We start from the raw sequence: 15,307 nt of genomic DNA on the forward strand, positions 1-15,307 counted from the left end.
TTCCCTTCCCTACTACTTATTAGATGTAGTTCACAAGCAATCAATGAGAAGCATACAAAGTTTGCTGCTGGTTCCTGAGGGTATGTCTGCTTAGGTTTTACTCTTTATGATGATGTTGCATGATTGGTGGAGTTTGGATAGGAAAATCTGAAACCTCTCCTGCAGAGAGGAACTCAAAGCACCTGACAATATTCTGGTCCCTGACCACTTAACCCTTTTCCTCCTCCTATTTTCTTTCCGGACACACCACGAGCTGTTTTTTCCGACTCTTGCAAAGGGCTGCTAAAGTATTCAGTACCTCCTTTTAGCATTATTTCCAACCCACCTCCTGCTGTTCTTTTTTCTTTTTATTATCATTAAATGTTGGAACAGAAAGTTTCCAAGAATGTCTCGAAATTGCTGGTGCTTCTAGTGATCAGAAGAAGAACGAAACCTGCCAGCAAGATGATTACCTTATTTATTGTTTAATTTCCTTTCCTCCATTCTGTCAGATGTCATTTCTTGTATCTGGTATAGTAATGTCCACTGTTGCTTTTGGCTCTTTCAAATACATTTTATCTTGTTGCAGTACTGCATGGAATAATTCCATCAGGGTTTCATGCAGGTGATGTGGCATGGGCATGTTTCTTAATGGATAATCCTTTCATAATTTTCCATGCTTTCTTGCAGAAGTGCTTTTTCTCCACTGTCTTCAGGGACACAAACATTTCTCTGTATATCTTGTTTCACACCTGAAGCTAGTTTGCAGATCTTTTTCCACAGAAATGTAATTGGGAGTGTGGAATTTTAAATCTCAGTTTAAAAACTGAATCTTATAACATTGGAAATGGAAATTATTAGATGATTATTAGGTTATTTGCTTTTATTACTATACACCTGTTAGTGATATACAGTCTGAGTGCTTCCTAGACTTCAAGGGAGGGGCTTAGACTCAAGGGAGTCCTGACTTAATTGATTTTTTTTTTCATAAAGTAGGAACTGAAGGGTTTTGAGGTTTGTTTGGGTTTTTTTTCCCAAAATAGCCATTTTACTTGTGTTTAGAGAGGATCTGCCATATTAATGAGAACTGTTGTAAATTGAAAAAGCATGAAGCTGGACATCTTGCCATTTGGATGAAGCCAATAACACACTGAAAAAGAGAAAGGTATTATATTGTTTGGGTAGCTTGATGGGGTTTTTTTCCAAAGGATCAAATGATTATACCAGGCTTGAAATTAAGGGCCACTGCTTCAGACAGCAGATCATGTAATTGATACAAGTGTTGAGTAAGAGACAGAGAAAAAAGAGATGTCTATATTTGAAATTTAAATACACAGGGTATTACATAATAGACAGGACATTCTCCCTACACACCTGGCAATTTCAGTAACATTTCCTGTTGCTGTAAAAGTTGCTGTATATCCATGCCAATTTTAAACATGATTTCCATAAGGCTGACATAACTAATAGCATGTGTTTAGGGGCAATTTTAATTCCTACACAAGTCTTCCTTGGACTGACAGCAATTTGCAGTGTGGGAGGACTTGGCCTTGTGGCACCTGTATCCTTGGGATAAGTGGAAGGATGGAATGGCCTGTTTTTGTACAAAACCTTTGGTTCAAGGGCATTCCATTCCCTTGTCTACAAGCCACTTTTGACCTTCATTTGCATGCGTGGGTGACTGGTTGATTCTCTATGTGTGTATTTAGAAGATCCATACTTCTGTGAGGCTGAGGTATTTGCTTTTGTTTTCTCTGGTCTCTCATAAGTGGCATGTAATTGTTCTATCTCTGGACTCACCCTAGAAGCAGCTTGTTCTGTAGTTTAGATTTTATGGTTTTTTTCTTTTTTTTTTTTTTTAATTAGAGAAGGGGAGAATGGGAGAAGGATGCTGTAAGACTGAATGATCAAGAAATGGAATGGCAACTGAAATGCAGTGGAAAATGAGTGCAAAATTATACTTTCAAGGGGAAGTAGTTATTTTTTCATAAGTAAAGCTATTAGCTCTGAGCTCTCCTGCCACAGGAGAGGGCCTTTGGCACCATGGAAGGTAGCTCCACATGAATGTTAAGTGCTCAGAAGATGAGATTATTTATGTAAGGAATAAAGACAAAGAATCATTGACTTATTTGGCCTGTATTTGGAATATTGTTGTCCATTTTGGTCCACTCACATGGGGAGGGGGGTAGGAAGTAGGAAAACAATTCACTGGAACTTGAAAAGGCCCAGCAAAGAGGAACGAGGAATGAAATGATTTCTCTGGAAACAAAAAAAATGACTCCACTATGACTTCAACTTGGAACAGGGAGGACTTAGAGATAAATGATGTGTGAAGAGTGGAACAAGGTTTCTAGGGAAAAATTTTTACTCCCCTCCAGTATAAGGTTTAGGGGGCCATAACAAAAACAATCCGTTTCCAACCAAAAGATGACAGCTATTTACAGTTTGTTGTGGACCTGCAAAACTCACTGCCGACAGGCTGTGTGGATGAAAGAAGTTTATCTGTCTTCAGGAAGAGGTTGGATAGTTGAGCAAGAGCTCTGTTATGAGCTAGTAAAGAGACAAGTCATGTCAAGCCCAGGAAATACTCTGGAAGCAGCTGTAGGGCAAGATTATTGGACAGATGCTGGAGCTGTCAGCTGTTTAGGCAACTACTTGGAGACAGAATCCTGGAATAGAGGGACAATTTAGCTGAACTGGTGCAACCATTCACACATTTGGTGGTGATATGGTGTCTGCTCTTTGCTGAGGGCACATTTGAACTGCTAAGGAGCCTTGTACTGCATGTATGCCCTTCAGCATCTCTCTGAATTGTGCCTGTGATAATCTCACCTACCTGATACAGAAACAAAGAGCACATGGAAAAAGGGAGCCTTTTGCTGTTGCATGCTTCCCTAGGAAATGCTCCCCAGGAAATGTGCCAAGTGTGAAAGAGGACCTAGACCTCTCTGTGGTCTACTTTACAAATCAGAGATGATGAGGATTTATTAGTGCTTTCTGTACCACTGTGGGATGAGACAGGGCTGAGCTGGTTGACTGGTTGGATCCTGGGCAAATTCAAGTCAAGCTCTGGAGTTCTTCCACAACCAAAACCTCAGAACAGCTTCATATTCCATCATGTCAAATAGCCCTTATGAGGGTTCTCTTTGAACTATGTGTAGTTGACACTATTGTGCCATGCATTGATTGACCTTAAACAACTTGAGCAATTTTCCCTGTCCCATTCTGATAGGCTTAGTTAACTGTAATGCATTTTTTTTTTCCATTCTGTCGAAATAAACCAAGATAGCAGGTTTTTTTTCAGTGATAGGTAAAAAGAAAGGCAGAATAAGGGCACTGGCTACCTTTTAAATGAAGGCTTTACTGGATTACTTTTGACTCCCCAATTATTGGAGTTACTGACAATGTAATGCATAGGCAAGTGATAATGAGTACCTGCAGAAGAAAAAGAAATCAGAGAGGTGATGAATATTTTTGTACACATTACTCTTTCCGCTTTATTTTTTTTTAAGTGCCATACCATGATGAAAATATTTGTCCTTGTCAGTCATTGTCTTGCTGGCCTCATCTAATGAGTAAGACATTGTGAATCTTTTACATCTTCACTCAAGACCAATTTGTTTCTTGTGACACTCTGCAGTAAGTTTGTGCTTCAAGTCATCTAAGTCAATCCTTACTGCACTACCTCACTTCTTCCTGTTGAAGAACATGACTTGGAAAAGAAAGGGAACACTGTGGCCCCAGCAGCTTTGCAGTTTGTTCTGAGGAATCAGAATACCCTCCTAGAAGAAGCTCAAGTCTTCACACTTCTATGATGTCTGTTGGCAATCCAAAGAGAAATTAAATGCCTCAGGAGTCATGGTGTGTTAGCAGCTAGTGGGAGGGACCCTTCCAGTTTCTTCTCTGGTTCCAGTTTCTCTCACCATCCATTTTTTGCTGGATTGTGATTTTTCTCTAGAACTGTGAAATTGTGATGAATTTGATCAGTGCCTCCTTCATAATCCTCTTTTCTTTACAAGTAGTATAATCTTTGAAAGGAAGCTGTTCTTTGCTCAAAATTAGGAGTTGATGTTTGAATGGTAGTTGGTGGGTGTATGTTCTTATAAGTGTTTCTCTTGTACTTTTAATATTGACTGGTTTTCTTAGAACAAGAATGAGATGACATATAGCTGATCTTTTGAAAAAGGTGTCAACAACTTGATTTGAATTGTAACATTTAATAGAAGATGATGGAAACATGATTGGAAAAGGCCTTACAACTTTGGAACAACTAATACGTGTGTTTGAAAGTTACTTGAAAGAACAATATTTGAGGGGTTTTTTTCTTTTATTTCTATCCTTCTAAGATCCAAGTTGACATCTGATGCAGAGAAAGAGTCTGTGATGATGTTTGGGAGAAATCTCCGTCAGCTGCTTCTGACCAGCCCTGTGAGGGGCCGTGCTTTGATGGGAGTAGATCCTGGCTACAAACATGGCTGCAAGCTGGCAATTATTTCACCAACCAGTAAGTTTCAATTCCAAACATTTTTGGAAGGACTGATAAAAATGCATTCATTTAGAGTAAAGATAGTTTCAAAACCTACTTTTTTATCAAAAATTTTTTTTTTGTAAAACTTTTAGTGCTTTCCACACATCCTGTTGTATAAATTTCTTTCTTCAGCTAGCTTAAGTTTCTGGCACCTGGATTCCAGTGACTTCTTTAACATTATTACTACTCTCTTAAATAGAATTTAAGATGCTTTCTGCCTTCCTGAATACAGGTTGAAATGATTGTGTCCCTCAGTAGTTGGCAAAGAGAACACCTGGCATTTTTATTGTTTGACAAAGAATTTGTATTTAAATACTTTCTGTAATATTGCTTTTTTCATGGCTAGTGTCTTGGACATCTGGACACTTTTTCAACCCTTTTTGTGTAGCAGTGTGTGTTTAATGTAAGAGGTCAGAAACATTGTTTTTGCAAAACTTAGTTCTCATATGGAGCAGAGCCTTTCCACTTCATCCTAGTCTATTGAGGCGCTGCACACCTCTTTAGGCTTATGCAAAAACTATTTGTTTTCCTGTTATTTTGTTGTTACTTTTTGCTTGAGACTATATTCACCCCAGAAGAAGGTAAAGAAAGGTGTGTTCTTTAGAAGCCAATAAAGGTGCAGTAAATGACTGAGCTTTCATTGCACCATTAGCTATCAGTAGTGGTTAATGCAGTTCTTTCCAAATGTGATAGATGGGATGATGACAAAAGCTAGCGTTGGAATTCTAGAACTTATGTACTGCAAGTCCTTAGACTTTCTAATTTTCATCACTCTTTACTGGATCTCCAAGTTGTACTACACTAGAACAATAAATATTTTATAGTAAATTGCTCTCTTTCTCTGTGATATAATGCATTATATTTGCTGATAGTTTTAGGTGTTCATTACTTGATATGTGAATATGCCTGCAGGGAACTACAAAATGTATTAACTTGTTTTTCTTTTGCCAAAGCATTCTTGTCTTATGCCAACCATACATTTCTTCTAAATGGATATAGAGATCAAAGAGAAAGATGGCTGATTAAGAATCTTCTTTTGTCAACCATCAAATCAAGTTCAGTAGTTCTGCAGAATGTGGCCTTTGGACCTTTGTGGATTTAATCAAATGACTTTGCCTTTCATTCTAGGTCAGATACTCCATACTGATGTAGTTTACTTGCATTCTGGTCAAGGATTTCGTGAAGCTGAGAAGATCAAGAGGCTTCTGCTACAGTACAAGTATGCTAAAGAAACTTTCATTTATTGCTCTTTTCTTACCAAACAAAATTAAAATCTTCACTGTAGAAATACTTGATTTTACTTGCAATAAGAATTCTGCTGATTTAACTGGAGGTTTATTTTCTTTAGTCTAGTTCAGAGCTTGCTTTTTCTTTTGTGTTCGTGCGTTTGCAGTACATATATGTTAGAAGCATGTCAAATCAAGGCTGCGTGCTATGAATGTTTCCCCATAAAACTGTTAATCCATGTGTTTTTGGGAATAGAAATTAGTATTCACCTAAGAAATAACTTTAGCCTTCCTCTTCCTAGCCCCTGCAACCCCCAAATCACTCATCAGTCTTTCTCTGTTCCAAAAGCCACATTAGGTTTTAGTAGAGTTTTGTCAAGCAAAGGAAATCCTGCAAAGGTAGTTCTCCAGATGGAATTACAAACAGGGACAGCATGATTAAAAGTTTGTGTCCAACTATGTCTGTGGACAGACATCTGGTCTACTGAGTCAGCTGCTGAATTACGACAGCATACAGTCCAGTTTGTCTATAAGCATTAGATTGGCTTTAAACAAGGTGATTTGGTGGCTGGCTGTGGTGTGGGCACTCAGAGGGAATGACCTTGCAAGCTGTTGGAAACTATGACATTCCCATTAACAAATTAAGATGCTGATTGCTTTGGCTTCTGCTCTTTTTCATGACTCATACCAGATGAGGGAAAAACGAGGTGAAAGTGTTTGAGGACTATAAATAACATTCCGTTTATTAATATGAAGTATCATTTTTGGATTTTCTGCTTATATTACTACTGTACAATCCAATTATAAAGAAGTGAAAATTTTTTACTCATCTCATGAACTGTCACATTGAAAACCTGTTAAACACAACATGATGCTTCTAGGAATGTTTTCTCATTACATCTGAGCCTTGTGTTATCTAAAATTAGGTGGATTGATCACAGTGGAGGATTGAATACTATGTATGAAAAGGTATAAAAGAATATTTGAGAGTAATTGTTTGGTTTTTTAACCCACACAAAGCTGCAGCACTGTTGTGATTGGCAATGGCACGGCCTGCAGAGAAACAGAAGCTTACTTTGCTGACTTAATTATGAAGAAATATTTTGCACCACTGGATGTTGTTTACTGGTAAGATCCCTTTGCTGGGATATTATTCATTTGTTCAGCATATCTTAACCTAACAGGTAATTTTAGATGTAATTTTTGAAGTATTTCTTTTTGCTGCCTTGTCTGTATTTGAGTCAAGCCTGACCCAAGGTTCTAGCCAAAGAAAACTAGCTGTAGCTCTTTGAAGCATGACAATAGTGATCCTGAGTCAGTAAGAGAGACTCACTGAAGCATTTTATTTTTTCTTCCTGAGGTTCACTCTCTTGCTATTATCATTGTAACAAAGTATGTGAGAATAGCAACACTACCAGCTAAGGACTCGTTTGGCATTGTGTATTTATTTCTTGATGAACGAGGTTTAACTGCACGTGATAAAGCTTCTGGTGTCTGACTGCACTATGGAATGCTTGGTAATCCTATGGGAATTAAATGATCTGGAAATAAATACTGTGTTAATACCAAGTGGAGAGTAGTAAATATATTTATCTTTTTCTGACTTCAGATTTTATCCATTAGTTTGTTGAATTTCAGCTAAAGTATTCTTCTGTTGGTTTGGATGGAAAATGTATGATACCACCTTCTTTTCTACCATGCAGTACTCCTCTCTTTTTTTTAATTCCCACCTTTTTTTTAAAGCATTTTTTGTGATTTACCTTGGATTATCCTTTGTGCCAGCATTTAACAGCAGTATTTAGTTTTCACTGTCTCAGCATGCAGAAATAAGTTTTCCATATTTTTAAAGAAGGTTATGGCCTTTTGCTGTTTAAACTGTTCTATACATTTAAAAGTACCTTTTTTCATAAATTAGAAAGTGGCCTTACAGAAATGTTTAACAAATATGTTATTTCTATTGTTTTATGGTGTGTTGCACTTGTTCGTCATTTCTATGATTCCCAAGTAAATTTGTGCAAGATTCCATTCTTAAATCACTCTTTTATTCCAGGAGATGTAGTGAAGGTTTTCTAATGGTAATTGTTTGCAAAGGGAGGAGGTTATTCAAGCTTCTGAAAAATTAGGCATCCTATTTACTGAGTCCAGCGCAAAAACAATGGATGTTTTATGACTGTAGAGAGTGCAAAACACTTCATACTGTGTGGGTTTTGGCAAATGCATAATTTCACTATTGTTCACTTCATAAAGCTTAAAAATCCATTATTATAGCAATAATAATAATAATATTTTGAAATAATGGTTTTGTTTATTTATTGATCATATACTACTTTACACAGAAAAAAATGTTTCTATAGTACTGTGATTGTTGTTTTTATCACTGTTTACCTCTTCTGATTCATTATTTTCTCCCTGTTTATAGTTCAAGGTGACAAAATTTTCAAAGTAGTACTTTAGTTACCAAGTTCTTAGAACCAATAAAAGCTCTTGTGTAGTAGGACTTAGTATAAATACTGTGTGGCAGAAGTCAGGTTAACAAGTTTGTTGCTTTCTCTAGTAGTGACTGATAATTTTTTAACCTTTCACTTTGTCCAAAACTGCTGTTTGTAGCAAAAATCTATAACTGCAGTTTAACTTGACATGTAACATCCTGAAAATTAACATTATCAGAAATGTTTTTTAATTTATACATTTATGTTGTTAGTGGTTTTCTTATGTTGGGTTCATATGGCAGAGCTAGTCCATACTTCAGAATTTGTGTGCAGAGCCGCGAGGTGCTTCACGTTAAAGCAAAGTGGTTTTTTTTGGATTTGATGTTATAGACGTCATCTGGGACTCTTGAACTTTGTATACTGCTGTCTGTGTGTGAATTTATGTATGTGAGTTTACAGACAGGCTGCATTTGCAGTTCTTGTCTCTCTTACATTTTGTCAGTCTGTACTGAGGTTTTTTGTAAGGATCAGGGTTCCCATATATCCCTTTCTGATCAACTAGTTTCATGTACATCTCATTACTTTATCCACTGTTGGGGTTTCCAAGCCATGCTGCCGAGCCCTGCAAGGCAGCTACTTTTTCCTTTCTAGCTCCAGAAAGCATTAATCTCCTTGGTATTTCTTAGTAGCAGAAAGGAATGATGAGTCCAGCCATCCAACCTCCACTTGTGATAATCCAGTGAAATGCTTGGAATTTATGTCAGTCTGAGTTAAAAATGTGATATTTGCTAAGTGAGGGGCAATTAGTACAGTGTTAGGGGTTGAGCAATAGGTGACAGTCGGTGTACATTGGGATAACTGCTATACCTTTTGAGGGGAACTCTGGAAGGTGACTTGGAAGAATATGCTCTGCTGATTCTCTTCTTTTTAAATAGTAAAGTCCTCTAGAGTATGTGCTTTCAGATCACAAACACCTTTTCTGCTTCCATGTTCAAAATCTTCCCTAGATGAGGTTGTTTTCTTGTGATAGGCTTTTTTAAAAGTATGAGGACTTTGTTTATATATAGGCTGAATACATATCTCTCATCAGTGCTGTGGAAATCTGTGTATGCTTTTGGATGAAGTGATGATTATTCATTGTTTTTCACTTAAAATCTATAAGAAATAATTTCAGCCATTGTTAGAAAAGTTAATTCTTAAGGCCTGCTTTAGCAGGTTGCAGTTGCAAATAAAGAATGGATTTGCTAATCAATATAGGTTTTAAACTGTGGGGAAAACAAAGCAACAAAGAACCCCAAACAAAACAAAATGACCTAAACCCCCTAGAACAAAAAAGCCCATCCAGTACTTGAACGGTAACAGAATGAGTCAGTTGCATCTAACATGATACCATTTCCCAAGCTTTCAGCTTCTCACAGGAATGCACTGAGCTGCATCAGGGTGGAAATCCTTGCCCAGAAAAACAGAGCTCAGCTCATTGCTGTATGCAGGTTTTAGAGAATTACAAATTGTATGTTCTCTTGAAACTTTTTTTCCTTAAAGGAGTCCAAATGTAAAGGGGCTTGGCAGATGAGGTTGGACACTCACCATAAGCTGTTGTTCAGAAAGGTGAATGATGGGGAGGTACTACAGACTTCAACTTCCTCAGGAAATATTAGGAGTGAAGAATAGGACCAGGAATGATTATAAAAAAAATAGAATCTCTTCATACTTTTCTGTCCAGTTCATCATATAGAGCTTGGAATCATGCATTTCCAGGGAAGTGAGACAAGAATAGAAGGTATAATTTCAGAAAGGTGTGTGCAGTTGGTGCATGCACACATAATGAAGGCTAAATATAATATATTAAAAGCAAATGATTAAAATAAAAAATACTTAGCAATGGCAAATATAAACTACATAGAGTTTTACTGAAGTTTCTCAAAGAGAAGATGAATCAATGAAGACAGTAGTAGGAAATGAGGCATATGGCATGGTTTCTCATGTGGCTTTAATACCTGTCTGGACTCAGTTTGACAGTTTTTGATTTAAAGCAAATATTTTTCACTATTTTTGTAACTAACGTGCTTTCAGATAGCTACATCCAACCTAAATAACTACAGGACTTTCTTTTCCTTTTTTTTTTTAAATGTGGTTTCCCTTTTAGAGCTGTGTTTATTGACTTAGATTAGGATTGGACTAGAGCCAGGGACAATCATATCTAGTCTTTGGGTTTTTTGTTACAAATCAGTTTTTGTTACAAGGTTCAATAAATATTTTTGATTATTTATGTTAGTTCTATTGTGAATTCTTGCCAAAGATACATTGTATTATAATCAAAACAGATGTTCTAGTTTAGACAAGTGTATTTGTTTTAACAGGACCAGAAATGTAAATGAAACAACATTGTATTCAGCATTAACATGGCAGATGAACTTTCAGGATTTCATTGGCCTTTTTGGATTAAATGAAAATCTTGAAAAAATATTTCAGGAATCTGGTTTTCTTTGATTGCTGTCAGTTTGAGGCATCTTGGAAATGAAAGCTATCTGAGTGACAGGTGAACTATGCTAAAGCAGGACAAAACCAACAGCTCCATCTTTGTATTTGGCAAAATCAAATCGCAATTTCTGTTTCAGCCTCAATGGTTTTGTTGTCACAATACAAGCATTCTTACTGATCTGACTCTTATGTGCTTGCTTCATTAAAGCAAACTCAGAGTAAAGTATTTCAGTTTGTATTTAAAAGGAAGTTTGATAAGTGTCAGGAATTGTTAATTGTTTTCAACATGCAGCATAGAGTGCAGCCAGGCCAGTGTATTTTTGGTTGCTGCTTAAATGGGTGTGTGTTTAATTTCTGTCTGCTTGGTTTTAAACTTGATGCAAAATCCTTTTCTGCCACTTACAGCAAAATCTTTTCTTACCCTCAAGACTTTATAAGCAATGTAATTAATAATTTACTGCTGTTTAAGTTCAAACACTTCTGTACTGTGACGAATAGGGGAAAGTCTGTAATGTCTTGTAAAGTTCTCATTGGGTTTTCTTTAATGTTTAAATTATCTGCTTTAGAATACTTAGAAATGTTCTGCTAAGGTAGAATAGGGCTGTAATACCTTTTGAAGTTGGACCTTGGTGGCAAGAAATTGATTTAGAAATGTTTGTTCTACGGGATTTTAGGTCCGCTTGTATTTTATAGGTGTCTGCACATGCTTTAAATATCCTTTTCAATTTAAATGTGTGTTTTATGTTGTTGAATATCTACATTATGCTCTCTCAGCTTTAACAAATGCCACTTTCAAGTTCCATGCCTCTACATTTCTAATGTTACACTAGCTTAATTCCCATTACTTTTCTGCTTCATAGCACTCGCAGTTTGAAAGGGACCTAACATTCGGGTTCACATTATGATAATTAGGTTTCAAAGCAGTGTGGGGGGATTAAGATGTCTGAAGTCTAGTTGCCGAATAAAGTTCAGAACTACTTGTAAAACTTGTTTGAGTGGTTAACAGAAGTGGTTTTATTTATTCAGTGCTCATGCAGCATTAATCCGTATTTCATCAGGTACCCACAGCGCTGTAACTCTAGATATGACCTTGGGACTTAATTTACCCCATCTCAGTTTTCCTTATTAATGTGCCATGAAAGAGGTACATGAAAGATAGCCAACTTCAAAGCACCTTTTCAAATAAAGTGGTTGATATGAATCCTCTGGTATTTAACACTGTCTGTCAAATGTTTCAGCTGGTTTGCATCCTTTTACAAGCTATTGCTTGCTGCATTAATGCAGTTGTTTCAAGTCTGTTGAGAGTATGAAGGGGGTAGGGATATGGGAAACTTTATTCCTATTTCTTTTTGATTGTGTTTCCTTTAAGCTGTTATTTTTGTCTGTTAAGCTATATAACTCTCTTGATGACACATTTATGTACACACACCTACACACCTTAGGTCATTAGTTGTCTGATCCAGAAGGTGGAAAGTAGTTTGGAAGGTTTTGGCTAAAGGAATACATATTGAGTGGAAAAAATGCGCACATCTGAAATGTGCACTGAAGAACCTTTGTTCTGCTTTCATCTCTTTCAAGCTCTAGTGGACTCATGAGAAGTCCTAAACAGTGAAGAACTACTTTGAGGAACAAAGAGGTTTAAAATGTGGGTAAAGAAGACATAGTCAATGAGAACATTCTAAATTATGTAGTGATTTCTAGCCAAGCTGTCCTTCCTCCCTTACTTATATGTTCTGTTGTGATTATTTACCACAGCTGAATGATCATTCATACTTCAACCAAACAATCATTTTGCATGTGCTTATGTTTAGAGGAGACAGTCCTGTAAGTTGGAACCTCACTATGCATAGAGATGACTTCCTCCTCCTGATCTTGGTTGTTCATAACTTGGGTAGTAATTTATATATTGTTCAGTACAAAATGGACTGGAATGAGTGACTGCATTTAAAATAGGATCCAGTGCTTGTTCCTGGTGTATCCATAAACTGCCATCTATGTTGAGCTGGACCCATACTATATTCAAAATGGGAAATTCAGAGGTGATCTTTGCCTTTGAAGCAAGGATTCACCTCTGCCCTGACTATAGCCACCTGTACCATCTCTAGCTGTGTTTTTTTAAGGGGAGAGAAGGAAGTGGCTAAGCAGTGAAGTTGTGGTGGGGCAGGTGAAACAGGAGATGGTAATAACTTCTGGCTTGCATACCATGAATTTAAAACTTAATGAAGCAAACTGTATAAATGATACACTTAATAATTATGGAGCTGTCTCTGATATTTCAGAGAAATAATTCATAGTTTTCAGGATGAGAACAAGGACTAATTGGAAGTATTTCAGTGTAGTTAAAGAAATTCTTAATTCCTTTAAGTTCAGAAAAAGAGTAAGTTACAGATGGTGTCTAGATTTCAGCAATGTGAAAGCAGGGGGTCAGGAAGCAAATCTTACTAGTGAAAGAGATCTAAATCTTAAGGAAAAAGTCCATTTTTCCAGAGCACTGGGACATGTCGTTTGACTTGCATCCAAGGGAATCTGTGGTAAAACAGTCTGCGGGGAGAGAGGAAAGTTTTGTGCAACTTCCCTTCTGTGTTTTCTTTCTAAGAGTTTATAAAAGTTATGCATTCTCAATATGTAGATCTCTCCAAGTCTTTAAGGGGTACTAAATAGACAGAAGAAAGGGAAGATTTTAGGATGAAAAGCCATTAAATGTGTGACAACATGACTAAGGGCAGTAATGCATTCTCTTCAGTTAGAAATGTACTGATCTCAAATATACTTTTGCAAATCAGACAATTACAGGGAGAAATTGAACATGATAAATTCTTTTCCTCCTTTGTTTTCTCACAGAGAAGCCATTTATACTTAGGATTTCAAAATTAATTCTGTTTTCAATTTTTATGTGCCCTACTGAGCAGTAATTTGAACACAGGCTGTTTTCTTATAGATCTTTGTTATTTTCAGATTAATGAAACAACTTTTTTTTTTTAACATAATCAGCTTGACTTCATCTGGTATTGCAGTACAACAGAAGTCAGATGAAAAGGGAAAAACCTCCAAAAATATTTGTAAACACAAAACAAGAAGTTGTTGGAAAGGTAAAAGGTTATTGAGAAACACCAGAGAAAGAAGGTGCAATGAGCAAGAGCTACCATTTCTGCATGGAGTGTGCCCATCAGGTCCCTGGAGGCAGTTTTGGTGTGTGTGTATTACATGATGTATGTTTGTAGAGCAGAACTAGGAGTTTTCCTAAAACTCAGTTAAGACAAGATCAGATTTAGTCTTAATTTAAATCTACAGGACAAGACTAGTAAAACTAGTAGGGGATTTTCTTTTGGGTGTGTTTGACTTCATTAGTTAGTAGAAATATTTAAAACTATTATCACTTCACGTTTTGTGGTGGTCAGTGCTTGCAATGCCATCTCCTTTTAAGGGCCCTCCATCTTAAGGGCTTTCTGTGTTAACAAATTCCTCTGGCCTAAATTCTTTTGTTCAAGGCTATTTCCAGAGCCCAGAAATAAAAAGAGATTTTAATGAAATTAAGGAAAATTACTACATCTGAAGTTTCCTAGCTTGCTCCAGTCAAACAAAGGAGAGCAACAAGGATGGTGAAGGGCATTGAAGGGAAACCATATGAGAATACCTGAGATCACTTGGTCTGTTCAGCCTGGAAGAGACTGAGGAGAGACCTCATTGCAGTTACAGCTTCCTCATGAGGGGAATACGAGGGACAGGCACTGATGTCTTCACTCTCATGACCAGTGACAGGACTTTAAGAAATGGCCTAAAGCTCGTTTGGGAGGTTTGGGTTGGATGTTAGGAAACGGTTCTTGTCCCAGAGGGTGTTTGGGCACTGGAACAGCTCCCCAGAGAAGTGCTCACAGCACCAAGCTTGACAAGAGAGTTCGAGATGTCTTTGGAAAGTACACTCAAATACATGGTGTGACTCTTGGGGATGGTGCTGTGCAGAGCTGGGAGTAGGACTTGATGATCCTTTCAGGTTCCTATCAACTCAGCTTATTCTGTGAAAGAAGTTAATTTCTGTGTTTGGTATTTCTGAGGAGGCAAGTTACCTAATAGGACAAAATTAAGCTTTTTATTTCAGACTAAAGTGATTTACATTATTATTTAATGTACTTAGAACTTTTGATTTTTTTCTGTGCTCTTTGGTCAACACTGCAAGGTTCTTACCAGTTTAATATCATAGAAAGAAAGCTCTTATTTAGCAGAACAAACATAACATGAGATGATAATATAAAATGCCCACTTCTACCATAATTGCTGTGTTTATTTGGTTCAACATCCTTTTTCTCTCAAGAGTTACCAAACCTTACTTCATTGCTGTTGACACGCTCTTACCATGTTCGCAGTATCAGCAGAGATATCAAAGGGTGGAACTTTAAAATCAACGTGAAAGGCCATGTGCAGGTCTCAGCACTGTGTGCCATCTTGTATTTCTTGGCAGGAGAAGCCAAGGAGCTTTTTCTTAAGAGTGGTTGTCAAGGTCAGGGGAGGGTTCAAGAAATGCAAGAAGCTTGAGGAAAGTGCAGAAAGAATGAGTGCAGTCAGGGAATAAGGGGCATGGCACCTTGAAGGTGCTTCCTCTAGACAGACATGCTGAAGTACAGCCTGTGGGAACTTTGTGCAGCTGTGTCCTCATTTGAGCTGTGTGT

General features: G+C 37.1%; 1 protein-coding gene across 1 annotated transcript in view; it reads left to right on the top strand.

The window, feature by feature from the left end:
• The window catches only part of SRBD1 (S1 RNA binding domain 1), a 124,512-nt gene that overhangs the window by 27,857 nt on the left and 81,348 nt on the right, over positions 1-15,307 (top strand). The window contains exons 14-16 of the mRNA XM_064708958.1: positions 4,326-4,483; positions 5,636-5,726; positions 6,754-6,861. Of these exons, the coding sequence (XP_064565028.1) occupies positions 4,326-4,483; positions 5,636-5,726; positions 6,754-6,861 (357 nt within the window). The remainder of the gene's footprint in view (positions 1-4,325; positions 4,484-5,635; positions 5,727-6,753; positions 6,862-15,307) is intronic.

The sequence above is a fragment of the Zonotrichia leucophrys genome, chromosome 3 (genome assembly GCF_028769735.1).
Source record: "Zonotrichia leucophrys gambelii isolate GWCS_2022_RI chromosome 3, RI_Zleu_2.0, whole genome shotgun sequence".
Classification (NCBI taxonomy): Eukaryota; Metazoa; Chordata; class Aves; order Passeriformes; family Passerellidae; genus Zonotrichia; species Zonotrichia leucophrys.